The following is a 25,489-nucleotide window of genomic DNA, read 5'->3' as shown; positions in this document are numbered from 1 at the left end:
CAGCTGTTCACCCACAGGCAGAGGTTAGGAAAGCGATACGGCCTCTCAGAACCTCACAGACAGCTTTGCAGAAAGCTCAAGCAGACAGCACAGCCTGGACTAGCAGCAGCCCCAGTTTAATCCATCACCTAATGCATTTGCACTCAGCCTGCATCTATCCACGTCTTTATATGCCATCCATATTTTACAGCAGTAATGTTTCTGTAGTCCCTGAGATTTTCCCGTCCCAGTCCATTCAGTCTCTGGAAAGAGGGGCCTGTCAGGGGATACTGCTCAACTCCAGGAGGAACTTCCAACTTTTATAACCGAGGAGGAAAAGCAACACTTAGCCTCCCAGCCCTGACCCAGCAGCAGTGCCCAACCACCCATCATATCCAGCACAGGCTGCTTAGACAAGGCAAGCGCTTTGTCCGATTCCACCCTCACACACTGTGCCAATGGCTCAAACGTAAGACCCTCCTCCATTCTTCATACCTGATCAGCGTTGTCCCAATCTGGTGCCGAATTTCGTTCCACTCCTCCTTGCTCTTCCGAGGGAAGACAATCTTCTCCTCCTGTGGTGCAGTTGTGTTCCCCAGCTTTATAGCTAGCGTGTCTTTCCTCTTCACTTTGTTAGCCAGCGTGCCTGTGGGGAGGAAGAACAACGGGATGCAACTGAAGACTGCAGTGCCTGAGCACTGCGATATGAGCCACGTGCCCCTGGCAGTTGTGCTCTCCCCTGGGGCTTGCTTTCCAAACTCTGCACTACAGCTCCAGAGCTAGCCAGAGCTAGTCACTACAGCAACAGCCAGCATTCCTGCGTGATGCCCACATGCTCACCTAATGCTATCCCACCTGAAGGGGTGGGACAGCACAAGCTGTTGCAGGAGCCATCTGCAACTGGAGGGGGTGCATCTCAGCAGATGAGCATACAGGTTTGGCTGTAGAGCCTTTGAAAGAGCGAGGAAGAGGACATGTGGTACATCATGAAACCAAGAACCAGCTGCTTTGAAGCACTGTGTGAACCAGCTCTTTGATTCTGATCTCAACACAGCCAGCCATGAGTTCAGCAGAGAAAAAAAAGCCAGCTGCAATGTCAAAGCCTTACTGTTATGGCTTTCATCTTCTTCCTCATCCTCATCATCTCTGTACAGGATGGGGCCCTCCGAGTCAGAGTCGCTCATCCCTTCATCTCCTTCCTGCTCCTCTGGCAGGACCTGAGGTACCAGTTTCGGGATGACTGTGACAGATGGCACATCTCCAATATACACACGAGGGCCTGAATTCTGCTCCTCTTCCTGGTCATCTTCTTCCTCTTCCTCATCGTCTGGACTAACAAGAAGCACACTATTACATCTCAATGCATGCCACAGGGGCTGGGGAATACCCCTGAGATCAACACCTTGTTAGGTCTCCTCAACCCATAGAAGGCAGATCTACGGGTAGCGCAGGAACCAGAGATGCAATCCTGCACTGTCCCCTCTCTCCAAAGCACAGGGAGCTCTGGCAGAGGAAATGCCAGAGGCAGGTTCTTTGCAGAACCAAACAGCCCTCTCAGCCCCCTATTTTGGGACTTGCAGGTTCAACTCTGTTATAATACAAGACAGACTTTTTCTTACTTCTGTTTTGCAAAACGAATGGCTAAGGAAGGGCACAAATGGAAGAAATCCAGGCCCTTGTTTTGTCTTGGTGCAATTAAAGACAGGCCAGGCCTGGATTCCTGGCATCAGCCTGTGCTTGTAGTCTGCAACCCACTTCCCTTTGTGAGCAATAAAATCCCAGAAACAGGGTTAATTTCACGGGGAAGATGCAGGGGCCCCCTCCTAAGAGGCTGAAACACAGATTCAGCCAACAGACAAAATGGTTTGTAGGCTGTTGCAAAAACCAGCAAAGAAACTAGCCCTGCCCGCAGCCCTCCTCACCACCACAGCCTCACAGAGGCAGGGAGTACACCACCAACACGTCAGAGCCCAGTGTGACCCACGCCACTGCTAGGTGTTTACTGCACGCATGTACAGGAGGTACTCACACTTTCAGCATCTCGATGGTGACAGGCAGGGATCTCGTCCTGCCCAGGGTGCCATTGTCTTCTCCAAAGCCATCGTTCTCAAAGAGCAGCGAGTGAGCCCTGTGTGACCCATCGGCAGGCGGGGTGACAGGCAGAGGACTGGCCAGAGCCTGCTGGATACGGATGTGCAGTGGGATCTGGGGCAGGCGAGGCAGCACGTGAGGTTCGCCAAACCCTTGCTCTGCCGTCCTCTTTGACACTTCCAAGGACCTGAAGTCTTCAGGAGGAGGAGTCTCTTTGGGTAGGTCCAGGGAGCGCGGAGGGTCCAAGACAGGGGTGGAAGCAGGCAAGGGCATGCGCGGAGGTTCAGGGGGTATGTGCGTGGGCAGCGGCGGCGAAGGCGAGGGTGGTGGGTAAGCAGAGGTCATGTGCATCGGTATCAGTGCGGGGCGGTTAGCTGTCACTGTCCTGTCATTCGGGGGCTTGGAAGTGATAGCTGCCTCTGACGTGTTGTTAGGCAGGAGACCTCTCTTCGGTGGCAGAGGAGGGGAAGGCTTGGACAAGCCTGTACCACTGTTCATTGCTTGAGAAAGTTCAGCTGAAAATAAAAACCACAAAAGCCACTAAGTTTAACCGGGCATTTTCCAGATACCCTTCACCAGTGTGGAATAAGCATGGCAAAGCACTCAGAGCCTTGGACCAAGCAATGTCTGCTGCTTTTCTACTAGAACACCGTGCCAGAAATAACCAGGTTGCAAGCCTCTAGTTTGTCCTTCCTGCAGCAAAGGTAAGATGGGAGAGCAGCCAGAAACAAGCAGGATGGGAGACGTCTGTGCATCCTGCTGCTTTGGAGAGAGAGAAACAGCACCAGCCCTCAAGTGACAGCAGATGGAGCTCACCCAGATCAGTGCACTGCCTCAGCCAAGGAATGCAGGTATGTAGGGCACTTTATGGCTATATTTACAGCATTAGTTTGCAAAGGAATCCGAGGCATCCCAGACTCCAGTTGTGTTAACGGCTCCCTTGCACATCAGAAAACTATTCAGGAATTCTCACTCAATGGCAAAAGTCAGCAGAACTGCAAGCAGCAATGTGCTCTCCCCATTTCCATTCATCTGCCAGACCCAGCCCAAGAACAGCTTGCTGCCAGCAGCTCCTGCCTGTTTCAGGATGAGGTTCTGCTCTATTCCCTCTGCACTCTGTTCCTTAAGCCCCATACAAACTTCTCTGCAACTACAAAATAACTAGCAAAACTTCCAAAAATACCCAAGAGCCTTGAGTCTACATATACTTTATCTGCTCTTGTGATGGAAGAGAGAGGGAGAAACAGAAACCGTGTCATATCACGGAAAATGCCTGCAGCAGGCAATCTCAGGTTCCTCAAACACCCCTCGGTTCCTAAGGAAGAAGTTGCACCAGCAAAAACTGCTCTTGCTTTAGGAGTTTGTAGCCTTTAACATTCAAGTATCAATGGCTTCTTGGGCTGGGCAAGGTTTTGCCCGCCTGCTTGAAGAGGATCAGATTTACTGCACATTTCACCTGAGGCGGTGATGGTCACAGCAGAGGCCCCAGCAAGGAACTGGGAGGAATCCGCAGTACCAGACACCACAAGAGGGTGCTGCAAGCGGTGAGTGTTTCACCGTGAGTGTTTCACCGAGATAAGGCTGCATAACTGGAGAGAGGTGGGCACATTTTTGGGATGTTTAGCATTTTCAGACTTTCCCCTTGTAGATTAAGGGCCAGATCGTGCAAGACACCGAGTGCCCTCAGCTCCCATCAACTTCAGCCCAGAGGGATTCCAGTATCTCCTCAGCAGTGCTTGAAGCCTGACAGGACCAGGCTCGAGTCACCTTTGGGTAGTAACAGATTTTGAAAGGAACCAAGCAGCTGGCAGAAGGAAGAGACAAAAAAAGGCTGGGTGCCACTCAGAGCATCCTCCCCAGCCAGCCCGTCTCCCTTCAGTGCGATAAACCCAGTACACCAACTGGCACAACCTCTTGTGTGTGACATGCCACCGAGGACAGCACCATTTGCCCTGCTTGCTTTTTCAAGCTGATGCTGATTAAATTCCCACTCCCCAAAAGTGTTTTGGAAGCCTTATTTTCAGCTGCTGCATCAGAACTGCTCAGAGAATGAATATAAGGGAACATCTCCACAAGGGAGCAAAGGGGCGATCTGCACACTAACAGTCCTCCCCTGCCTTAGGTTAGAATAGCAGCACAAAAGCATACACATGCCCGAGTCAGAGCATGCATCAAAGACCTGTGGAGAGCTCATGAAGCCAATTCCACTGCTGCTGTTTATCCACAGCAACAAAACAAGGCTCACATAGCAATGACTGCATGCATGCCGCAGTTAGAGCTCCACCATGCTGGATGCATGGCCAGGCAGAGAGCTGCAAAGTCTCTCTCTGCATCTGCATTCTCATCCAGGAGACAAAAGAGGGTCTGGCTGCTCTCCTCTCCTCCACACCCCTGCAGCCGCAGGTGCTCTGAGCCCAGCCCTGTATTGTTGGAGAGAGGCAGGCTGGGTCTGAACATAGGTTTGATAGACTGCTGTCTTCAGCCACATTTTTTGTTCCGCAAGTACCTCCTGCAATTAGCGCTGGGGCATTTCAAATACCATCTGTGATGCGTGCCAGCAGCTTAAAGAAAACAAGAAAGTATTTCATCAAGTGCTCAGGCATGGTCAGACTAATCAAGCTGGTCTGGCACACAGGAGTGTTTAATACCGTATCGAGGTCACTTGCAAAACCTGCTAGAGCAAGGAGAAGCTCCAAGCAGAACAGAGATGTAGTTTGTACTGAAAGCAGTGGCCCAGGCTCCTTCAAATGGTAACTTGCACATGATCTAAGCTTTTACCACTGCCTCCGAAACCACACCTGGGTAACGCCTCCAGTTTCTGTGATAAGCACAGATCTGTCTGATCGATCTTCCCAGAAACCTCCTTCCTGACCTGTACTAGCCTCTGCTAATCCAAGCGAAAGATTAGCAGGTGGTCTGTGAAGTACGAACAGGCCGTCGACTGATGGAAGGTTGTCTCATTTACTCCAGCAATGTTGCATCTTTAAGACCTCTAAAATTCCTAAAGAAAGCAGGGACTCATTCAGCTTTAAGAAACTCTTGCCAGATCTTCTGCTTAGAAAAGTTACAGAGAGAAAAACATTTAATTCTTTAAGTGGGAAGATTCAGCTCAAATTACGGTTGAGCCGATTTATCCATGGGACAACACTTAAGGACAAGCCTAATATGGCAATACCCTAGCCACAGACCTTTGAGAAGGTGCCTGAATATAACCAGGAAAGTCTGAATTATCCCTGCCAGCTCCTGGGCTCTCCACACTAAGTGGAAACCACACAGCCCAGCAGTGACAGCCATTACAGACATTGTTTCATTGTTTGGTGTAATGTGGATTTTTTTGGTGGTTTGGGTTTGGTTGGTTGGGGGTTTTTTTTTTGCAAAGACCAGCTGAAAGCATCAATTCTCACTGACCATAGTCTCACAAAGCAAAAATCTCATACACCATCCACCAATCCCAGCTGTCCCTGTCCATAGCTGAATCCCAGCCCTCAGCGAAGCATCAACATGCAAAGATACTGTCTTACAGTTGACAGAGAAATGCCTTCCCCTCTCTCTTACAGCACCCTGACTCCTACCAAAAGCAGGCAGGGATTCCCTCCTGCAGGTAGCTGTTGGAAACACGCATGTCTGACAAATTGGATGGCTCATGGCAGAAGACTCCATTAATTACCTTGTTCTCAGTATGTGTGCCCTGGCTAAACACTGGCAGATCTCCTGAGTCCAAACTGGACTGTATTCAGGAAAGATGGTCATCATCATCATTCATGATACAACATTTGCTACATCATACATCCCTTAAGAAGGGAAAAGACTCTCAGAACAAGGGCTCCAGAACATCCCAGGGTACAAAAATCAGCTTATGGAGGCACTTACCTATTACTGAGTTGCTATTTCTATTGACAGGTTTGGGAGGAGGGACGGGAGGCTGTTTGGCAGGAGCTGTGCTGGTTGTACTCGTGGGAGCAGTAGTGTTGGCACTAGCAAGAGCAGGGGGCAGAGTCCTGGGGGCTGGGGAAGGGGCAGCTGTGGAATTGACTGTCTTTGCTGCAACAGGGACTGTGGTGGAGTGTGCAGTTTTTGCAGTGCTGCTGGCAGGCGTTGGATCCTTCGCCTGCACTTCATTTGTCTCCTGGGAAGTGGAGGGAGGTCTTTTTGGAGGAAGCAGAGGCTGTCTGGGAACATATGGCTCCTGAGGTGGTTCCAGTTCGGGCCCAGAGTGGCTGCTGGAGGAGCCTGCAAAGTGAGACAGCTGGGTTTAAGAGACTGGAGGACCCAGAGTGGGGTGGGAGGAATCAGACGAGAATTCAAAACTGGTCCGGGGAGAATCTGGAGCAATCACTTTTGCACACATCTGGTTTCTTACCCTGTCTTTTCTTTGGTTCCTCAGCTGGAGCAGGCTTCCTAAGGCTAGGTGACTTTGTGGCCTCTTCCTCCTGGCTGGCCAGGTTACAAACCCCGGGACCACCGATTGGGACTGTATGGCCATTTTTCAGTGCAGGTGAGTTCAGCTTGTCTGGTTCTTCACCATCTGCAAGGGGATGGGAAGGGAAAGAAGCAAATGGAAAACACTCAGAAAGCAGGAGACAGATGAGATATGGCTGAGCTGACTGAACCACCATCGATCCACACCAACTTCTCTCTGGCTTCTGAAACAGCTGGTCTTCAGTCTACCTTCTGCAGAGGAGTGCACAGCAACACCAACTAGCTGAAGCTGAGAGCCCTTGATTTCATTATCAACAAGCAAAACAGTACAGCACTGTATCCCATCAAGTGTTTTTCTTCAGCAGCCTCTTAATCTACCACCTTGTTTAGAAAGAATGCTACTGCATTTAGGACTAGTATGCCCAATGCTGTGCCACAGCCCAAGAAAGCTGCAATTGCAGTTAAAAGCCTCCAGCAGCTTCTGTATCTACCCAACATTACACAGCATTCAAAAATTCTCTGCTGCAATAAAAATTCCAACACTAGCCAAGTAATCTACTGGACATGCAATAATAGATTTTGATAAAGTCTTAAAATTAAGTTGAAGCACCTCTATTTTCCTTCTGCTTCTACCCTGAATTTTGCACAAAAAACACTGCTCTACCCAAAACATCCCATAACAAGGCATATTTCCTCAATATTTTTACCTTTGTTTTAATCAGATGTAATAATACATCTCCAGAATCTGATTTAGTTCATCTTGACTATTTCTGCTTTTACAGATTCTAGCATGGAGTTTCCCAAATGTTAGAAGCGAGACCTCTTTTGGAAAAAAAACCATCCTTTTTTCAGCCCATGCTTTTGGGGAGCAGTTAAAGCCCTAGTCACAATGAGGAAATACTCAACCATTCTCTGCCTCTGTAATTGCCCTGACAGGACAAACTCTTCATAATATTATTCCCAAATCAGATTTAGCATCCACTCTAATGGGACATTGCCCATTTTAACTGCTTTCCAACTCAAGAAAACTTGAATTGATACATCACCAATTTGATTAAAAATCCTTAGCATTTTCAGCCTACCATCTCTCAAGCAATTGCAGTGTATGGCACCATGGGCCACCCAGGTGTCAGACCTCAGCATGCTCTGGTGGTCTGATTTATTTGTTATTTATTCCACAGCCCTCATCACCTCTTCTCTCCCCCCCAAGGTATTACCTCCCCTCCCCTAACCTGGCATTATTCAGAAGCCAAAAGCAAAGATGCCAAGCCGCCAAAAGTTCCCCAGGCTTTCTTTTCTGCAAAAAATAGCCTTGGTTCCTGAGAGGGGATGGAAGACTGTGCTGCCTCACTTGCTTAACTGCCCTTCCCTGAAACGCAGGAAGTGCAGACAGCACCAAGAGAGAGTTTCCTCCCCAGCCAGGGCTGAAACTCAAGAGGTGAGCCAGAGCTTTTTATAGCAGCAATTGCCTCTGGCTAGTTGAAGTCTTCAGCAAGGGAGATAGGAACAGCATGATCTAGCTTTCCTTACCACTCAAACCTCGCATGCCCTTCTCTGGCAGGGAGCTGCAACACATGCAGAATGCTCCTGATGGCCTTTTCACACCACCTTACTCTCAACTTCAGTTCCAGTGACCTCCTTCAAGGTCACCACAGTCCAACGCTATCTTCTTTCCCTCCTGTAAGCCCAGCACAACCTGCTGACAGCCAGCCCGCCCAGACAGCAGCAGGGCCTCCTCTCCCAGCTGCATGGGGTTTGAAAGCCTCCACTATACCTCTTCCCTACCTCCTCACTTGCTCGTCTCAAAGGGTTTCCAGCACTTTTTCCCCTAAGAACTTGCCTAAGAAAATTAACTGACCTTGTAAGAGCAGGTTTTAAAATTGCAAGCAAATACAATAACCTACCACCCCCATCTTATGACTGCCCAAGTGTCTTAAACTCATAGAAAGGATTAAGATAATGCACCTTCTAATCTAACCCTCCTGACAATACTGACTGCTCCCTCATACCTTGGGTTTGCACTTTGTCCAGATTATAGCCATCTTCTGTTTCTTAAGCCAGATCAGATGACTCAAAGCAGAAAATAATTCCAGCTCTTAGCCACGCTTCTGTTACATCCTTACAGTTCGGAAGATCTCTCCTCTGTCATCTCTAGTTGGAAGTTTGTTACCCAAAGCCTTTGATCTCTCTTCCACAGTTTCATCCTGTGACCTCATACACTTTTGTACCCCAGTGAACTCTTCCACCAGCATTTACAGCCTTGGGTAGTTGTAGATGGCTTTCATTACAGTGTAGCTGCAAACAGCTGTGTTAGGACTTTACCTCTCAGTTTTGCTTTCAGTGGTTTGGTCTGAAAACCACTTTTTCACCCCCACTTTTCCACTCTGCGTCTTTCTTAGAAGAACCCTGAAATTTGCATTAGGTTAAGGCTGCCTCTGCAGTATGCCTTTTGAGGTGCAATTAGACATTGCTTTAAGCCAAAGACCACGCTGCCACCCAGAAAGGTGGGCTGCTATCCCACCACAAGTTCCTGACCCTTCCCTTGTACCCACATCACCCAACATGCAGCCAGGTGACTAGATGATGGTCTGGCTGAGGAGTTATTTTGGCAGGGTAGCCCCAACTCAGAGACATCAGGGATGACAGAAAAGGGGTAAGACTTCTTTGACAGCAGCGCAAGTTTCAATAAGCTTGGCCGTGACTACTGTGACACCATACCATGAAGCATCTCATCTATAACTCTTTAAGGAAATGCCCTACCCAGGCAGCTCAAAAGTCATTGATTGGTTTCTTTTTCCAAGCCTAAGGCCTTTGAACCTGAGCTCCGAGGTCAGCGCCTCTCCCACAGCGGTTAGAGTGAAGTCTGGAGTGTGATCAGAACGAGCCAGAGATGGCAAGTGCAAGCGTGACAGAGGAGCTTAGCAGGACAAGACAAGGTGGCTGGAGCAGGACACGTACAAGAGGGACAGGATAGGAAGTGACACACAGAACACCCCTCCCCACTGGCAGCAGACAGGAAGATGTCCAAGACAGGCATTGCACTTTCTTAGCAACACCTTCCTCACTGAACAGGCTGCGTTCCTTGCCAGGTGCAAAAGTCAGACAAGAGAGCAGATTGAAAGGGGCAGGACAAACAGACAGGAACCACATTAGCAAAGAGCCCTGAAATTTGTCTCCCGAAAAAGAATGGCTACAAGGGTGAGGTTTTGCCAGAAGATCAGCTACACAGAACACAGACAGGAGGAGGAGAAGTTCATTTGCAGACTCACCCTGCTCAGGGTCTTCCAACAGAACCCCTCTTTTTACCAGCTCCTCTCTTGGCTTTCGCATAGAAATCTTTCGTTCTAAAACTGATATTAAATTGAAAAAGAGCACTCAGAAAACAGGGTAAGCTGGAAGTTCAAGAAGATACTTTCTTAAAGGGATCCTCTGGAGGAAATAAAAGGGCTTCAAATTTCACTGTTTTTTGCATGGATTAAGAGGAGGGAGGAGGGACTGCACGTTCAGGCCTGCACTTCACACTAGATTGGTGATTGTGGAGCAAACCCTCCCTCCCCACAGCTGCTTGGGGAGGTTCCTTGCAAGAAAGGAATTTATTTGTCTGAAACTACTGCTCCATGGCAAAGTGTTTCTGGAGAGATTGCAGGTGCCAGCCCATCACCAAAGTCACATTTTGGTTCTTACATGTCTCAGCACTCTGGCTTGTGACAGCAAGCCCTTCTCACTAGCCAGATGGCTAATGGCAGTTTTCCCAAGTGGAAGAAGGGACTCCCACCCAGTCCCAATTACTCTACCTTCTGAAGTCTCCTTAAATTTGTCACTGCTTTTCTTTTTCCTCCACTTCCAGGGTTTGAAGATCTTGCCAAAGCTTGAAAACTTGCTTTTCCTCTTTGTAGGTGGCGTTGTGTCACCAGATTCCAAAACGTCTACCCCCATGCCGGCATCAGTTGGGGGGTGATCCACCTCTTCGGCTGCACAGAAAAGAATAAAGAAGTTACCTTCATGCTGCAGATAGCAGCTGCCACCTCCCACCAGCCTGCCCCCTGCACACTGGGAAACGGTGGCGCACGTTCATGCAAAGAAGGTAGCAAGACTCCATGCCTTCATGTAACCCGTCAGCATTTCACATTAGCTTAGGGAGACAAGAGTGGGGTTTCCAATGTTAACAGTGCAAAGAGTAACCGATAAGAGGCTTTCTAATGAAACAAGGATTAGTTTAAATTTGCAGTGTCACAGTTTTGCCCAAGGAACACAAATCATTGCTGCAGTTTCTCATCTTCAGCTGGAAGCAACTGGTGCTAGACACAAGTAATTACATGAACATAAATACCTTCCAGACTGCAGAGCCGACTTTCATGACTGTGTACACACACTGAAATTACCAGACCCATTACAACAGCTGTATGTGCTAGAACTTAGCCTCTCCGATTTTTCCTTCTATAAATAAGGCCAGCAAAGCCAGCCAAGAGCAACAACTACACAGGAAAGCAACACAATACAGGCCTGCGCTCCACCTACTGTACTTGAAGTCTCTGGAGAGCAACACAAGAAGGACACGGAGCTGGGAAGGGACACGCAAAAAAAAACCCCAACTTGCTACAACAAAAAAAGCTCATAAAGAAACAATTTGCAAAGCAGAATCAGAGCACGCAATGCTAAGCTGGTGACTATCAATTCTGGCTTGCCTGGTGTTGCTGTTTTCTGGGTATTTGATGAAACATAAGGGAACACTTACAATCAGCAGAATCTAGCAATGCCTGCAAAAAAATAAAAATCAGAGCGCACACAACCTAAGTGAAGCCAGCTGGTGGCCTACTTCATGGTCTTAATTTACAGACCAAGAATCCCTTGGCTTCAGCACTGCAAAAGACAGGAGCACCCAAGCTGCGTTGCAGAACTCCGTGAAAACACGCAATATCGAGAACAGAGCCTTGAGACTTCCTACAGTCCTACGACGCAGCCCTGCCAAACACCGCATGCCGCAGGCTGAGGTGCCGTGTTACAAATTGCACTTGCGCGTCTTATTTTTGAGCCTCTAAGTCAAACGTTCTGGAGTTTGCAAGCCTTCTGGGATCACAAAAGGCCTTTTAGTCAACTTCAGACAAGCCTGCATGACGTGCCTGCAGAAAAGACAATACCCCGTAGGCCACGCAGAAAGTTCAGCCAAGAATCCCATCTCCTGAGGCTAAGAGATTGGGAAAGGAATTTTAGGGGAAAGCCATTTTGCACATAGGACAAAGGGCTAATAATGTATCTGCTATATGCTACAAATATCCACCAAGGATACAGACCCAGATGTGAAAAAGCAGACTCCCGTCAACATGGGGAAGAGCAGGTTCAGGACAGGGGAAAAAAAAAAAAACAAACGGGGAAAAAAAATGAGTTGTTTGTTGGAGCTCTACCTGGAACCCTGTAGTGCTGCCTAGCATAATATTTTAGACCCCAGGAAGCATCAAGCTTGGGGAGCCGCAGCCACAGGCTCCCGAGCAGCCTCAGACCAGATGGGCTGGGGCCAGGCTGTCATGGCGCAAGACTGCAAGACAATTGGACCTCAGTTTTTCAGTCTGAGCACAAATGAAATGGAAGATCACTGAATAATAGGGAAGAGAAGAGCAACAGAGACCATGTTAGCAGCACAAGGGAAACCAGAGAGTATTTCAGTAGGAGGATCTAGATCACCCGCAAGAAGTGCAGTCTAACGGAACAACGGAGGAAGAGGAAAGCCAGCCCAGGACTCCGGTTTACCAAGAGGCCGGAGTGGCAAGGAAGTGCCACTGTGCTAACCAGCAGGAAAAAAGGCTTTTCAAAGCTACTGTGGTGATTTCAGACTTTATTTAAATTACATGACCTTTCCAGTTCTGTACAGGTTTCTCTTCTCTCACTCATGGGGACTCTGGATTTCACACAGTGGTGGCTGATGGGGTTTTTCTGTTTGGTGGTTGGTTGTTTTAGGTTTTGGTTGTTTTTTTTTAGTATCAGACCCCTAACAGAAAGCTCACTCAGAACCAGAGAAAAGCTGATGCCAGCCAACATTTATTTGAAAAAGCAAGATCAGTTCAGCATCTGAGCCGCTTAAAAAAAATCTGGCTTCGTAACAGGAGAGAAATTGGGTGGAAAGTAACATACAAGATGTCAGCACCGATCTGTGATTTCTGCCACTCTATTCTATGATTTTCTGCTGGGAGGGAGGGGAGGCAGTGGGGACAAAAAAAATGGCACTTCAGGCTTCCAGAAACCCAAGAGGAATTGTCTGGATGTTTAGAGGCACTTTCTTCAGAGACTAGAACATTAGCCCTGGAGTTGTACATGTAGTTTTAAAAAGCAGTATTCACTTTGTTCAATAGAGCGTTCCCAAAGTTTACCAGGCAGGCAAGACCGCTTGTCATGCACAATCTGTGGACCAAATTTGGATCCCAAGTACCACACAAAAAGGCATTTCCCTCACCTTTCCAAGGAGCAGTGACAGCGCTGAAGGCAGTCGTACCGAGCTCGCTTCATGTATATCCTTTCCCTGAATTGCTCTTAGGAATGTAACTTATGTGCTGTTTGCCACCCAAGGTGTCAGAGTGCTGTACTAAGCAAAATAAGTTATGAAAAGAAAACTCAACCATCAGGTCCACAGATTAATGAACAGAGACCTCAGCAAGCTGTGATGTCTCCATTTCCAATTAGAGGGAGAACGACAAGCATTCCCCTGCAACAGTCACCTCCAAGCAGCTATGGAGGAACAGTGGACATGAAAGGATGAGCCGAAACTGCAGGAGACACACGATATCCCCAAAGCAGGAGCAGCAAAAAGCAGGGAGGGTGGGGGAGAGCCCACATGCGAGTTTTACTCCAGGCGGAAGAACCTCTTTCAGCAGCTTCTGCAGTCCAGGTCTGGCTGTCGAATCAAATACCATCTCAGGGTGGAGTTTCACACCAGGTGCCTGACTGCCATTAATTACAATCATGCAGGTTAATCCAAAAGCTAGGTTTCACAAAGACATTCAGCATCAATATCGAATAACTCAGTTTTTGCTTCCCCGCCATGCGACTTCATCAGCCATGCCACCAACTGCTTGTAGGCTAGTGCTGTGCATCAGGTCTTGTCCAACATGAAAACACTTGGTTTTGCTGTTTTATAATCAGTTCAGTGTCTAAAAACAGCCACACAAGACAGGCATACCAGGCACCCCTTCACAGCATAAAACCACAGTCCTAATAATTTTCACCATCCCTTTTGCTCTGTGCAGAATAAAACTTGATACACGTTACTAAACAATGTGAACGTCCTGAGACCACTACAGCCCACTGGGCAATACTGATGCCATGAAAGCAACTTCCCTACCCGATACAAAATGGGATTCATTTTTTCCAGTTCTGCAGCACAGGCTGCTCACAGGAGAGCTTGCAATGCCCTTCCACAGCACTCTTCCTTTTACCATCCATAATTACCACATGGACATAGACATTTAAAACAGTCTGTTGTGATGCAATTATGAATTACATTTACTGCTAATTAGCAGGTGGATCAGCAGCTGTAGGTGTGCTTTACTGATATGTATTTTAAATAACCTCATTGTTCGGTGATTGTTCACATTAGATAGTGTTCATACTCCCTCTGAAAAGGACTGTCCCTTCCATTCACAGCCCATTTCCAGCTCAAATTTCCATGAAATGGTGCAGAGAGGACATTTCTTGCCCAAGCGGCCTTCACTGTGAAGGAAGCCTCAGCAAGGTGGATTCTCTGTGCCTCCTCTTGCTCTGCTCTACAAGTTACAGGAGGGTCCCTAAGCCGCTTTGCAATGCAAGGCAGAAACCCCTCCTTATCCGAGTCATGCACTCGAAACTGCTAAGGAACCACAGCACAGTGCTTGAGGAAAGAAACCGGGCAAAAAAAGATGAACCGCACTTTTAAGTGAAGGGTGAGAAGCGTCAGGAAGCTGATGGCCTTGCCCAACCCGTCCCTTGCTCAGCACCGCAGCTGTTTACTTGCATGGCAAGTCTGTGCCCAGGAGACCAGCCTCACCTTCCTCACTGCGGTCCCAGGCTGGAAAACCCATTTAAAATTTATATAAAAGTTTAAATGAGGTCATGCAGGTGAACCCAGGGGTGTCCTCATTAGAAGGTCAAGAGCTTTTCCAATAAGCAGGTCCCTAATGTGCCCCCATGCCAAAGCACGACCTCGTTTAACCTTTCTGCAAGAATGACATGAAGTACCCACTTCGGAAGAGTGACCCTGAAGTAGGGAGAGCCCCACAGAGCCCACCCTGACACCAGCACGCCATGCCTAACGCACTGCCCCGCAATACAGCCCCATTTGAGAAAAGCTCCAGAATAAAGCATCTACTGCAACTTCAGCTCATTGTCCCAGGCAAGCGTGGGTGATTCTCCTCTAGTAGATGGCCTGGAGCACTCAACCTGCCATGCCTCCAACAGACCCCCAGGACCCAGCAGGATCTGGGGAGGGAGCTATGCCCTGGCTGCTATCTCCCAGCTTCCCTACCAGAGCCTGCTGCCATTTCAGATCTTCTCTCTGAAACACTTAACATGTCCTGATCCTGTTCCATCAAAACAAGCAGGTGAATTTGAGCTGTTTAAACAGCAGATTTGTGTTAACCCAAAATGTTTAGACTGGAATAGTCTAGGGAAACGTCACAAAATTGGCACAGCCTGGAGACACAAGAAGGCAGAAAGCTCCAGCAGTGCCAAGCAGCTAGGGATGCAATTCTCCATCAGTACGCCTGGCCAGCTGGTCTTTCAAACCCTCCCCCTGCAGACTGCTACACACATTTACACTCAAGTCTTGCCATTAAGATGCAGGCAGAAAAAAGCTCTTCTCCCACTGCACCTTGTGTTAGGTGCAAACTGTTGTGCAAGAACACGGGTGGTGTTGAGCTACTGCTGTAATGTCTTTTTCCAGAGAAGACAAACCCTTTCTGTGCAAGAAGGTGGAGACTTGCAGTTGGTCTCCAAGCTCGTCACGCAGTCAGCAAGTGGCTGCAGTGCTGCATGTGTCATCTGCTCCCAAAGCTTTTGTCAGGCTTGGGACTGCTATTCCTATGAAAGATGGTAACGCTTTCACTTCTACCACTACTCTCAATCAGTCAAACCAGCAGAGCCAGGATCCGTGGGGTCAATTAAAAACGCCATACATGAATCCCACATGTGTTCACACCATTGCCATGCACACACAACAGCAAGCAGCTATCTAGCTGACCTTTAGGAAATACCACAATATAAATGTAACGGTTTAATGGTCACACCATGGTCCAAGCAAGGAAAGGCCATCACATGAGCAGATATAGTTAACCCTCTTCAGAGATCAAGCCCCAGAATACCCTTTTGTACAGCAATGCACTACCAGCCTAGAAAAAGGCACAGCAGAGACTTCAGGTACCAACATGAACAAACAAAAAGTTTTTCTTTCATTAAGGATCACCTCTCATAGGGAAGATACCTGCAACAGTACATGAGATAGCAGGACCTCTGATGCATAGTATTAAAAAAAAAATTGAACCAAGCTGCATCTAGTGTAGGTGATTGCAAAATTAGTTCTAGTGAATTTTTAAACCATTTTAACTTGGGCCACACACCATCAAAAACCAGCATGGCTATGGAGAAGTTCTGTTTTTAACTGGTACACCATTACATAAGCTAAAAATCACTTCAAGATCCAAGTTGGAGACCCTAACAAAGCAAGACTGAAGGCTGTGAAGAAATCAAAGAATCTCATCCCAGATGCTGACAATTCGTATTATATTGCTTTAAGCCCGGGAGGGAAACTACTGATTGCCAGTGTTCACGAAGAAAATGGCACAATCCTTTAAGGATGAAGGGTCAGTGAGCCCCAGGACAGGACTGCAGACTGAAGCTGTTAGGAAAAGACCGAGAACATGCTGCTTTTCTCCCTAAAATATCTCTGCAGACATCCAAGAGTTGGTAGAGCAGACTTTAACTCCAAAAGAAGATGTGTCTCACCACTGCCTGCACTACAACTGGCTCTTTGCCCCAGTCCTTTGCAGAGATGTAAGATCCGGTAAATTCTATCTTCATTAAGAGACATCCTCACAAAGGAAATGAGAAAGCATCAGTATTTTACTTTGTAACCAGACTTGCATAGCGTGTAAACCATGAGCTTGAGCCCGATTCTTTCCATCTGCAAACCATAGTTCACCCAGAACCTGATCCACTTCTTATCATAGTAGTTACTACAGGATTCCCACAAATCCCAGGAGTTTCTCTTCATAAGGAGCTCACTGGGCATTTCTGTCTCACAGTCATAGCCTCAAGGCTCACATCCAGACAGAACTGCAGCAGTGAGACTGTGCTACAGCAAAAGACAGTGTAAACACTTAGCTGAGAGCTAAAAAGCACTCAGACAAATTAGGCACTTCAATGCCACAGCAGCAACTCTGAACATTTCTGCTTAATCACCTTTATTTTCCTAAGTTTACACACACACCTGAAGTTCTGCTATCACACAAGCCCAGAAGGTGCATCAGAACTTTTGCTGAGAATGTGGCTGCTCATTATACACCTCACCTCACTGTACCTTCAGAAGCGTGTTTTGCAGTACAGCCTGGACCTAAGGCTACAGCGGGACCGACTGCCTCGCAACATCGAGCCTGCACTGGCTAACACTGTGGGACTGCAACAAACCCTCCCGTTGCCAAAACAGTGTTGATGCACAGACTGGAGAATAGTTCAGCTCCCTCGTCTTCGCCAGGCAGAGCAGTTAAGGATCCAAAAAGCTTTCAAGCAAACAGCTACAACTCAAAAAGCAAACAAAGGCTCTTTTGAGGGAAATGCTGTTAAGGTTAAAGTATCAAAAAAGTGCTTTAGGTAAATGTTTTTAAGCTTCCTACAACAGCTTTAAAAACCATGTGCATTTCCTGAATGGTCCAGGGAAGACATGAATCCTGACCTCACAGCAATAAAAGGCTGTGGTCACAAAACTGTCTCAAATAGTCCCAGCCCTCAGCTTCCCTGTTTTTTGTACGTTTCTCATCACCATAACCTTCACAAGACCTTTCTTTTCAACAGCATCCTGCCAAAGTTAATGCAAGAACCATCTCTTCAAGTTCACAATTTATTCAGTAGGAACTATGCAAGCTGTGCAATGAAAAAAGACTTCAGATAGCAAATGACCAGTTGAGGAAACACCAGGTCTGCTGGAGTCCACTCTCCAGCAAAGGACAATGTCATTGCACCAAGTGAGCCCCCACTCCCCTGAAAATTACCACCATCTCTGGTACTTGATGAGAGAAAGAGCCCAAGATTGTACAGGTCAGCTTCTAACAGCACATAAATCCAAGGAGAAGATGCTGTTAATCTCCAATGACAGTACGAAGACGACTGAAGTTTTACTTCTCCCTTCCACTCTTTCAATACCACTTATTTTTAGCAGCTCTTGAACAAGACTAGCTGGAGTGAACTGGGGGTGGGTAAGAGCGAATCACTGGTTTAATCTGAGCCCTAAAAATACTTGGTAGGTATAAAGTTATAAAAGTGAAAAAGAATGAGAAAAAAATAAATCTGTATCTCAGGGAGTTCCTCCATGTGCAAATGTCAAAGGTTTCTCTAAAAACCAGATAATTCCACTGTACAGATGAGAGTAAGCAATTCAGCCCAGACAGCTGACAGCAAGTCTGTATGAGATAAAAGGGAACAGCATGATGCATAAAGTCTCCTCTTATAGTGAGTATATAGCAGTCCTAGCACTGGGAACAGCACCTAAGACAGAGACCTGGAAATAACACTGACCTACACGCAGTGTTCTGGAAGTAGTGCTACTTCCAGGACTTAAAGCAAGGTTGTGTTTGCTACAGCCTGCCAGTTACTCATACCTCACAGAGTAGAGAGAGAAAACAAACAGGAAGGTCACTGCCAAGCCACTTCTCCCCCAAAAACTACTATAGCTGCCCCAAAAAGCTGGGTGACATTACACACAAGGAGGTAGCTCTGGGCAGCTTTGGTCTGGTCAGACTACCGGGGCTGGCTCCTATGCCATTCAGGTGAATTTACCACTATCCAAGTGCTTTGCAAAGCTAGTGTCCCTGAACCTGGCCATGCAAGACAGAGGCTACCTCTAAAAACGGCAGCTCGGAGCCTGTCTGAAGATCAGCAGAACGTGTTGCACAGCAATTGCATGTGACATGAGTAAGAGAAAGGAAGGAAATAAGAGTTATTTCTCTGGCTTCTCTTCCCAGCTACCAAGCCGGGCGCAGGTTACACAAGCCCCGCATTCCACTCCTCCCAACTCCTCCGTTTCACCTGCAATCCTGCCCTGCCGCAGCCCCAAAGTTTCCTCCATCTCCCTTGCCCTCCATTACTCACCAAAAGCAGCTGGATTTACCGGTCTCGAGAAGTGCGGCTGCCCCATTAAATTCTTTTCTAAGCAGCTCTCCGGGAAGAGGCAGGAGAGGGAGAGAGGAAAAAAAGTCTACCCTGAGAGAGCACTTTAGTCCTTTAAAATTATAAATCCACCCTTCGGACTGGGAAAGAGCCTGGCGAGCGAGGCGGCTGCCAACTCTCAGGCAACCACATGGGTGTCCGACAGTCCAGCGCAGGTCCTGTTCTCCCTGTACCCCATGGCCGGGCACTTGATTCTCATAAATAGGCGGCTGTGCCAGCTCCCTTCACGCAGGAATGCCTGTCATTCCAGAGCAGAGCAGGCTAGGGCCGAAGCTCAGGAAGGGGAGGAGACAGCCAGCCACGCTCCAGCCACTTAGCTGCATAATCCAAATCATCAACACCCCTCGCTCCTTCCTCGCATCAAGTTTAGCAAGAATGAAGAAAAGCTGGGAGCGAGGAGAGGGGGAGACCGGCGTGCTTTGCTCAAGGAAGGGCTTGGAGAAACCATGCATGCCAATACACGGAGGGGTTTCACCTCCCAAACAGGCTCAAGGAGGTAATAACATACCTGAGCCTGCAAAATACAAACCAAGGCGGTCATGAATGAGAAAGCATGGTACTCTTAACTGTTGTAGGAGCTGCACCGTCCTAAGAGTAAAGGGAATTTCAAAAAGAGTGCCTGAGCTGATACATATCTATCCAGACATATAATAATAAAAATACAATTTCATAGCAATTCCTCTCTCTGCTAAAGTTACCAGGAAGAAGATAGGAGCAGGGAATGTGTCTTCTCGTTTAATTGAAATTTAACAAAGGAAAATTTAAATTTAACATGGAAAGTAAGAGTTTATTTTTCATTCGTGTGTCACATCTTGATAGGCAAGGTAACAAATATGCCCTCCTAACATTTGCATCACAGCAAAGATCTCCAGAGTTTAAATATGTCCCCTTGGATTCTTTTTCATCAAAATTTGCGTTAGGACTTCAGTGAACGTACAGATCATTTCCTGCCCCTGTACGCCACAGAGGACTGGGAAAACCTTTAAAGATCAAGAAGCTTAATCTTAACTCAAGGGAAAAGGAAAAATAATTTTCAAAAACATACAGGAATGTGCTGCGGCATCGCACCAGTGACTAATCAGGAACCTGAACCTATCTGACACATCCAGGTTTGCTCTCTCCCACTGTAGGAATGGCTGTAGGAAAAAGCAGTTTTAAACACACCAAGATTTGCTGCAGCCCTCAAGGTCCCTGTCCTTGTCAGGACAGCAGCCACAGTGCTTCAATATCGCTGAATATTACTCAGGCAGCCAGGAAGAGTTCAGGACAAGCTCACTACTGCAGCAGTCCCAATAGTAAAAATCTTCTATTCTGGGAAACAACAAAATCCAGATTGTCATTTTGGGCTGGTGCAGCTGGGAACAATCAATGCTGCACATTAGTCAGACACCCAAAGCGAACGCCCGCTTCACAGCAGCAGAGATCGCCATTCACAGCCGCATGTCGCAGTGGGAGGCAGTTTTGCAGCCAACACATCCCAGGAAAGGGAAGGGGCTAGTTTTGAAATCTAATAAAACTCCACCTCAGCCACAAACACACCTGGAAGACGTTGATGCTCTTGGTTCCTCCACTAACATACTAGACATGCCATGGGACAACTTGCACATCCATTCCTTTCTTCCAAAGCACAGCTGCAAAAACACAGGAGGAAGCAGGACACCTCTGCACCTTCTCCACCTGCATCAGCACCCTGCTTGTCCTTCAGCCCTGCCTGCTGAGCAGATGACCACCATCCCCATGGACAGCAAGAGCACGGCAGCAGGAGCAGGTGGAGGAGCAAGGGATCAGCAGACACGTGGAGGCGGAAGAGCAAATAGCACTCTCCTCCCTCGCGCAGAACATATGGACGTTCCTGAAAGCATTGCTCTTCTCAGCCTCCCACCACCAGACATCTCTGTGCTCGGAAGAAGAGCCTGCATTTCTGTCTGGTCAGCCACAGCAGTCAGCTTCCAAGTACTTTTGATTTTCACCGTGGCCAATTAACATACTGATTCACAAGGCATGCTCTACCTCATTTAAGACGCTCTGCTTTGAAACAAAGAAAAAAGCCATTTTAAAGCCATTTAAATATGCTGCCATCTGGCAGGGGCCCACAAAGTTTGGAGATAGAGGCTGGAAGACTTCTCCAAGTCTGTAAATCAGCTGTCCAGCTTGGAAGGAGGTCTGGAAAAAATATCCCTGCATCTAGGAATGCTACAGAACTCTAAACACTGCATCTAGACTTGCCTGACTTCCAAGGAGATTAAAGCCATTGCATTTTATATTGCATTTGCTGTGAATTAAGAGTGCACAAAGCTCTGCTGAAGAATAGATGACACATGGTAGGCTGTTAAAGCACAGCAGTACAATCATATGCCTGACCCCTTATTTCTACATTAGTAAAACATGAAACGTTAGCTTAAATTTCATTGAAAGAGATTTAAACGAATGCATTTAAATTCACAGCAGCTGCAGTCCAAGAGCACGTGCAACAGTTACTCAGGCTCTGGTGCTGCACAGTAACTCGCTAGGCTGTGAAAACACAATCATGCAATAAAGCCCTTTCACATTTCTGTATCATTGATCAGGCCTTACGAACCACCACAAAGAAAATAACAAGACTATCTGGCAAAAGCACTTGTAATAACATTTGTACCAGAAGCATTAATATTTGCTTCTGAAACACAGGGCTGTGGTGCTCAAGGTGCAGAGAGATACAAATCTGCATTGCAAATTGTAACTGGCTTTGGACTTCAAACATCCTTTAGGAGTGTCAGCCACAACTCTCTCCTCTTTGGGGTAGAAAGAGCAAAAACTGCACCAGAAAAGGGCTGAAAAAACACAGAGAACAGCAGAAATCCAAACCAAAACTAACACCAACATCGTTATTTTCATGGTGGATTCCTGGCCAGAAAAACCTGCCAGTCCATCCTTCAGTTCCATCTCTGGAAAAAAAGGTGCAAATTCTGCACCAGCAGACACAAAGCAAAAAAATGTTCCTGTCTCAACTCTAGCCCAAGCACAGAGTGTAGGAGCAGCCATACGTACTGGGCTCTTAAGTAACCCTTTGCATCCATAGTGCTTTGTTTCACAGGTAGGGAAAAAATATGGGACAAAGCAATCTGCCCAAGTTCCCCGCCAGCAGCACATGAAGAGCACAGAGCACCGACACTCAGGGTTTAGCACCCCGTCAGGTAAGGCTGCTTCAGCTCTACCAACAAGCAGTGAGACAAAACCTCAGCCCCCATCCAGCTGGACATCTTGGATAAAGGAAAATCCACATTTCAAGTAAGGACAAGTAACAAATGTTCAAAATTCCCATAATAATGCAGAAGGGCCATCTGACTTAGCTGCACAGCAACCAGAAGAAACCAGAGCAAAGCCTTTACTCCTCAGGGACAGGTGAATACCTTTATGAGAAGGAAGAGCTCAGAATAGCAAGGAGCTTTCTACAGGAAAGCAAAAAGGGATACAGCTGATAGTCCCTTCAATATTTTCTTCTAAAAACGTAGTAACCAAGAAATCCCAGTTACATGAAAATTTTACTGGATTTCAGGAGAGTCAGATGGCTAAAACAAAACAAGATGACTGGTTACAGGCAGTAAACACCCAAGAAGTGGGGTACATCACTTTCCTCTGAAGTTTCATTTCCTCTCCATCCAGACCAGCATCCGATTAAAAACCCAGTATTCACATGTTAATAGTCTGTTTATATACGTTGTAAAAGGAACTCTTCTGGATTGTTTCACTTTAAAATCTAATGAAACCCATAATGAGCACAAATATTAGCTCCTCTAATAAAGACACTGTTGTTCACATTTCAGTTCACACCAACATGAAACACTGCATTCATCTGCAGTGACTCAGACATTTATGTTCCATGATTCAGCCACAGGAACATTAAAAAGGACTCTTGCATTATCCCATCCGTGCACACGGAACTGTCTATTTAAAACCAGTGATACTGGGTGTCTTCCTTTAGAGCCCATCAGCAAAAGACTCCACAGTAGCTACAGATGTTCAAGGCTCTTTCCTTGCTGGAGATGCACCCACCTGAAACGCTAACACAGGCCCACGGTACTATCTTACCAGGAGGGTTGGCAGGGAGAAAAAAAAAAGTGGCTGCACCATGACTCTGGATGCATTTCACCACAATCTGTTTGCTAGCAATCCTCAGCAGCTTTGGCAGAACAAGGAGAATATTAAAAAATATATATATTTAACAGCTCTGGTTACCTACAAAGATGATAATTTCTGGGCTGTGCTCTGAAACAGAGCATGTGGAAGAGTTATTAACTACAACAGCAGACCAAGGGGAAGCAAGTGGGTAGGAAGCCGAGTAGTCAATCTCAAAGGTCACAAGCCAACACAACGTGACGCTCTTCCTTTCTCCTCACATGGTATTACAAGTCAGCCCGGTACCCGGTGTGGAAATGGAAAACGGTTTATTTATAAGCCAGCTGGTATTGCATTGTTAGGTTTTGTATACTTTAATGAAAGGGCGCTGGTTCGGATGAGACAGAAAAGTGAGGTAACCGCTCCTAAAGCACATGATTTCCTCCGTGCTTCCTGTGACATTTCCAAGAGGGAAACTCCTATTTCCCAGAGCATTCCAGTCCCCTTGTCCCCACCAATTAGTCAGCATGGCGATAGCAGCTGCTCGATCTCAGAAAGCGAAGGGCAGTGGATCTAGCACACCAGGGACTGTCTTGGTGCCACCATGTATGTGCTGGTGGTGGGGAAGGTGACCAACCCATGTCCTACAGCAGCCCAGATGTTGACCAAGACGGAGCACAGCTGGAGGATTGCTCTGGGCTCAGCAGCAGCCTCTGCCAATGAGCTGACTGACAGCACGTTCAGTCTCATGTTTAGGAAGGGAAAATAAAGTTGAGGACATGCTGCTGGAAAGCCTCGTGATCGCAGCGGGTGGCTGGAACACGAGGAATCACTTAATTGTCACAAGGACCAGGCTAAAGAAAATTGCATAGTAGGTCTTGGGGCCAAGAGGATATTAAGGCCAAAATATCCCCTGGCCTTGTTTTCCAGCAGAGGAAGCGCAACTTTCAATGAGAGCACATTTTAGCCAGTACTGAAAACATATCATCTTCAATGCCTCCTCACCATTCACTATAATTACAACATATGCTAAATATTTTCTTGTTTACTAGTGAGGGAATGTTGAGGAATGTAATCCTGACAAAATTAAAGATTCAGTCACATCTTGGCTAACTTGATCACCACGGTGATTCATGGCTATGCCATCTTGAGGCAAGGGAACCTCCAAAGCTGACAAACTACTTTTTGGAGCACCTTGAAGCAGCATTAAAAGAAACACTGGTTAGAAGCCAAAGAAAGCATGGATATAGGACACATTCCAGCAAAGCATCAGGCATCAGCAAAGCATCAGCATATTCCCAACAGTGAAGCACTCGGAGGCAGGATACCCATCTGCCACTTCCAGCTATATTATTAGGAACACATTAAGCAAAAACACAGAGAACAAAATTACATTAATTATTCCATTGTTTAGGGAAGAAACAGGCATGGCATTTAGCTTAACTCTTGTTTAACCCTCTCCCACAGCAAAAACTAAGCTACTCGAAGAAGAACCTATAAAACTGATATCACCTAAGGCTTCCCATTGCAAAACACTGGAGATAATGCATGACAAAACTAACAGAGCTTCACCACAAATCAAAAATATATTCCCCTTCTTTCAAACCAGTACCCAGCATGTGCTTTTAAGACTGGCACAGCACAAGTATACAGTGCTCTTCCTAAGCGAGCGGCTGCAGTACAGACAGGCTAGACAGTCACATCCTCCATGTTAACCACCTTATTGGACAAACCTAACTCGCTCAAGACTTTACAGCTTTATACAGACATTATTCAAAATAACCGAGTCCTTTTGCAAAGAGGTAAGTCCATCTATGCTACCTATAAAACTGACAGGACAAATTCTGTTAAGCACTACACTGGAGACTGCAAATTAACAGCAGGAATAGCAGTAAATATTAAACCTCTAAAATAAGATTAATTTGAAATTAACAGGCAGAGGTAGCACTATATTTAACTCTAGAAGCTACTCTGCAAGGTAGAGGTCAAGGTCCACAGGCTAGTATTCCTGCTCTGATTCATTAAGAGATTCATGATCCCAAATTTCTCTTCCTACCTCTAATCCTTCAAGATGACAAACTATGTCTTAAGTTGAAAGCCTCTCTGCCCACATGCCGGCTGCAAAGAAAGGCAGCAAGATTCCTCTCTAAAAGTCTTGTTTCCTCTTTTTGACATTTCACAAAAATCTCAGCAAGTGCACTTGCTCTTCATATCTGAAGATGAAACTGCAGCAAAACATTTTAGTATTTCCTCTGCCTCCCTAAAGGGCTCATTGCAGGCACACCGCACCACTAAGCCAAATTATCCTTCAACACCTAGAGCTCTTCAGGCTGAAGTTACATTTTTTCCAAATTACTGCACTAAGCCAGCCAGTGCCAGGGCATCCTACCATCCTTCACTCACTTGGCTCTGCCCAGGGAGACTTACAAAAGCGCCTTGGTTTAGCTTTTGGGGAACACCCAACTTCCCCACCGCACCTGCTCTGCTTTAATTATTGACTAGGCTA

General features: G+C 46.8%; 1 protein-coding gene across 5 annotated transcripts in view; it reads right to left on the bottom strand.

The window, feature by feature from the left end:
* Positions 1–25,489, bottom strand: part of PHACTR4 (phosphatase and actin regulator 4) — a 68,511-nt gene that overhangs the window by 4,788 nt on the left and 38,234 nt on the right. For 4 of the 5 annotated variants that reach the window (XM_049820456.1, XM_049820458.1, XM_049820455.1 and 1 more), the window contains 7 exons: positions 10,284–10,460; positions 9,759–9,839; positions 6,431–6,595; positions 5,941–6,300; positions 2,009–2,585; positions 1,088–1,311; positions 475–625 (listed from right to left, as the gene is read on the bottom strand). In XM_049820456.1, the coding sequence (XP_049676413.1) occupies positions 475–625; positions 1,088–1,311; positions 2,009–2,585; positions 5,941–6,300; positions 6,431–6,595; positions 9,759–9,839; positions 10,284–10,460 (1,735 nt within the window). The remainder of the gene's footprint in view (positions 1–474; positions 626–1,087; positions 1,312–2,008; positions 2,586–5,940; positions 6,301–6,430; positions 6,596–9,758; positions 9,840–10,283; positions 10,461–25,489) is intronic. The other variant, XM_049820459.1, reaches the window with a different exon arrangement.

This window comes from Accipiter gentilis, chromosome 17 (genome assembly GCF_929443795.1).
Source record: "Accipiter gentilis chromosome 17, bAccGen1.1, whole genome shotgun sequence".
In the NCBI taxonomy this organism is placed as follows: domain Eukaryota; kingdom Metazoa; phylum Chordata; class Aves; order Accipitriformes; family Accipitridae; genus Astur; species Astur gentilis.
This window is presented reverse-complemented; position numbering and strand designations above follow the sequence as displayed.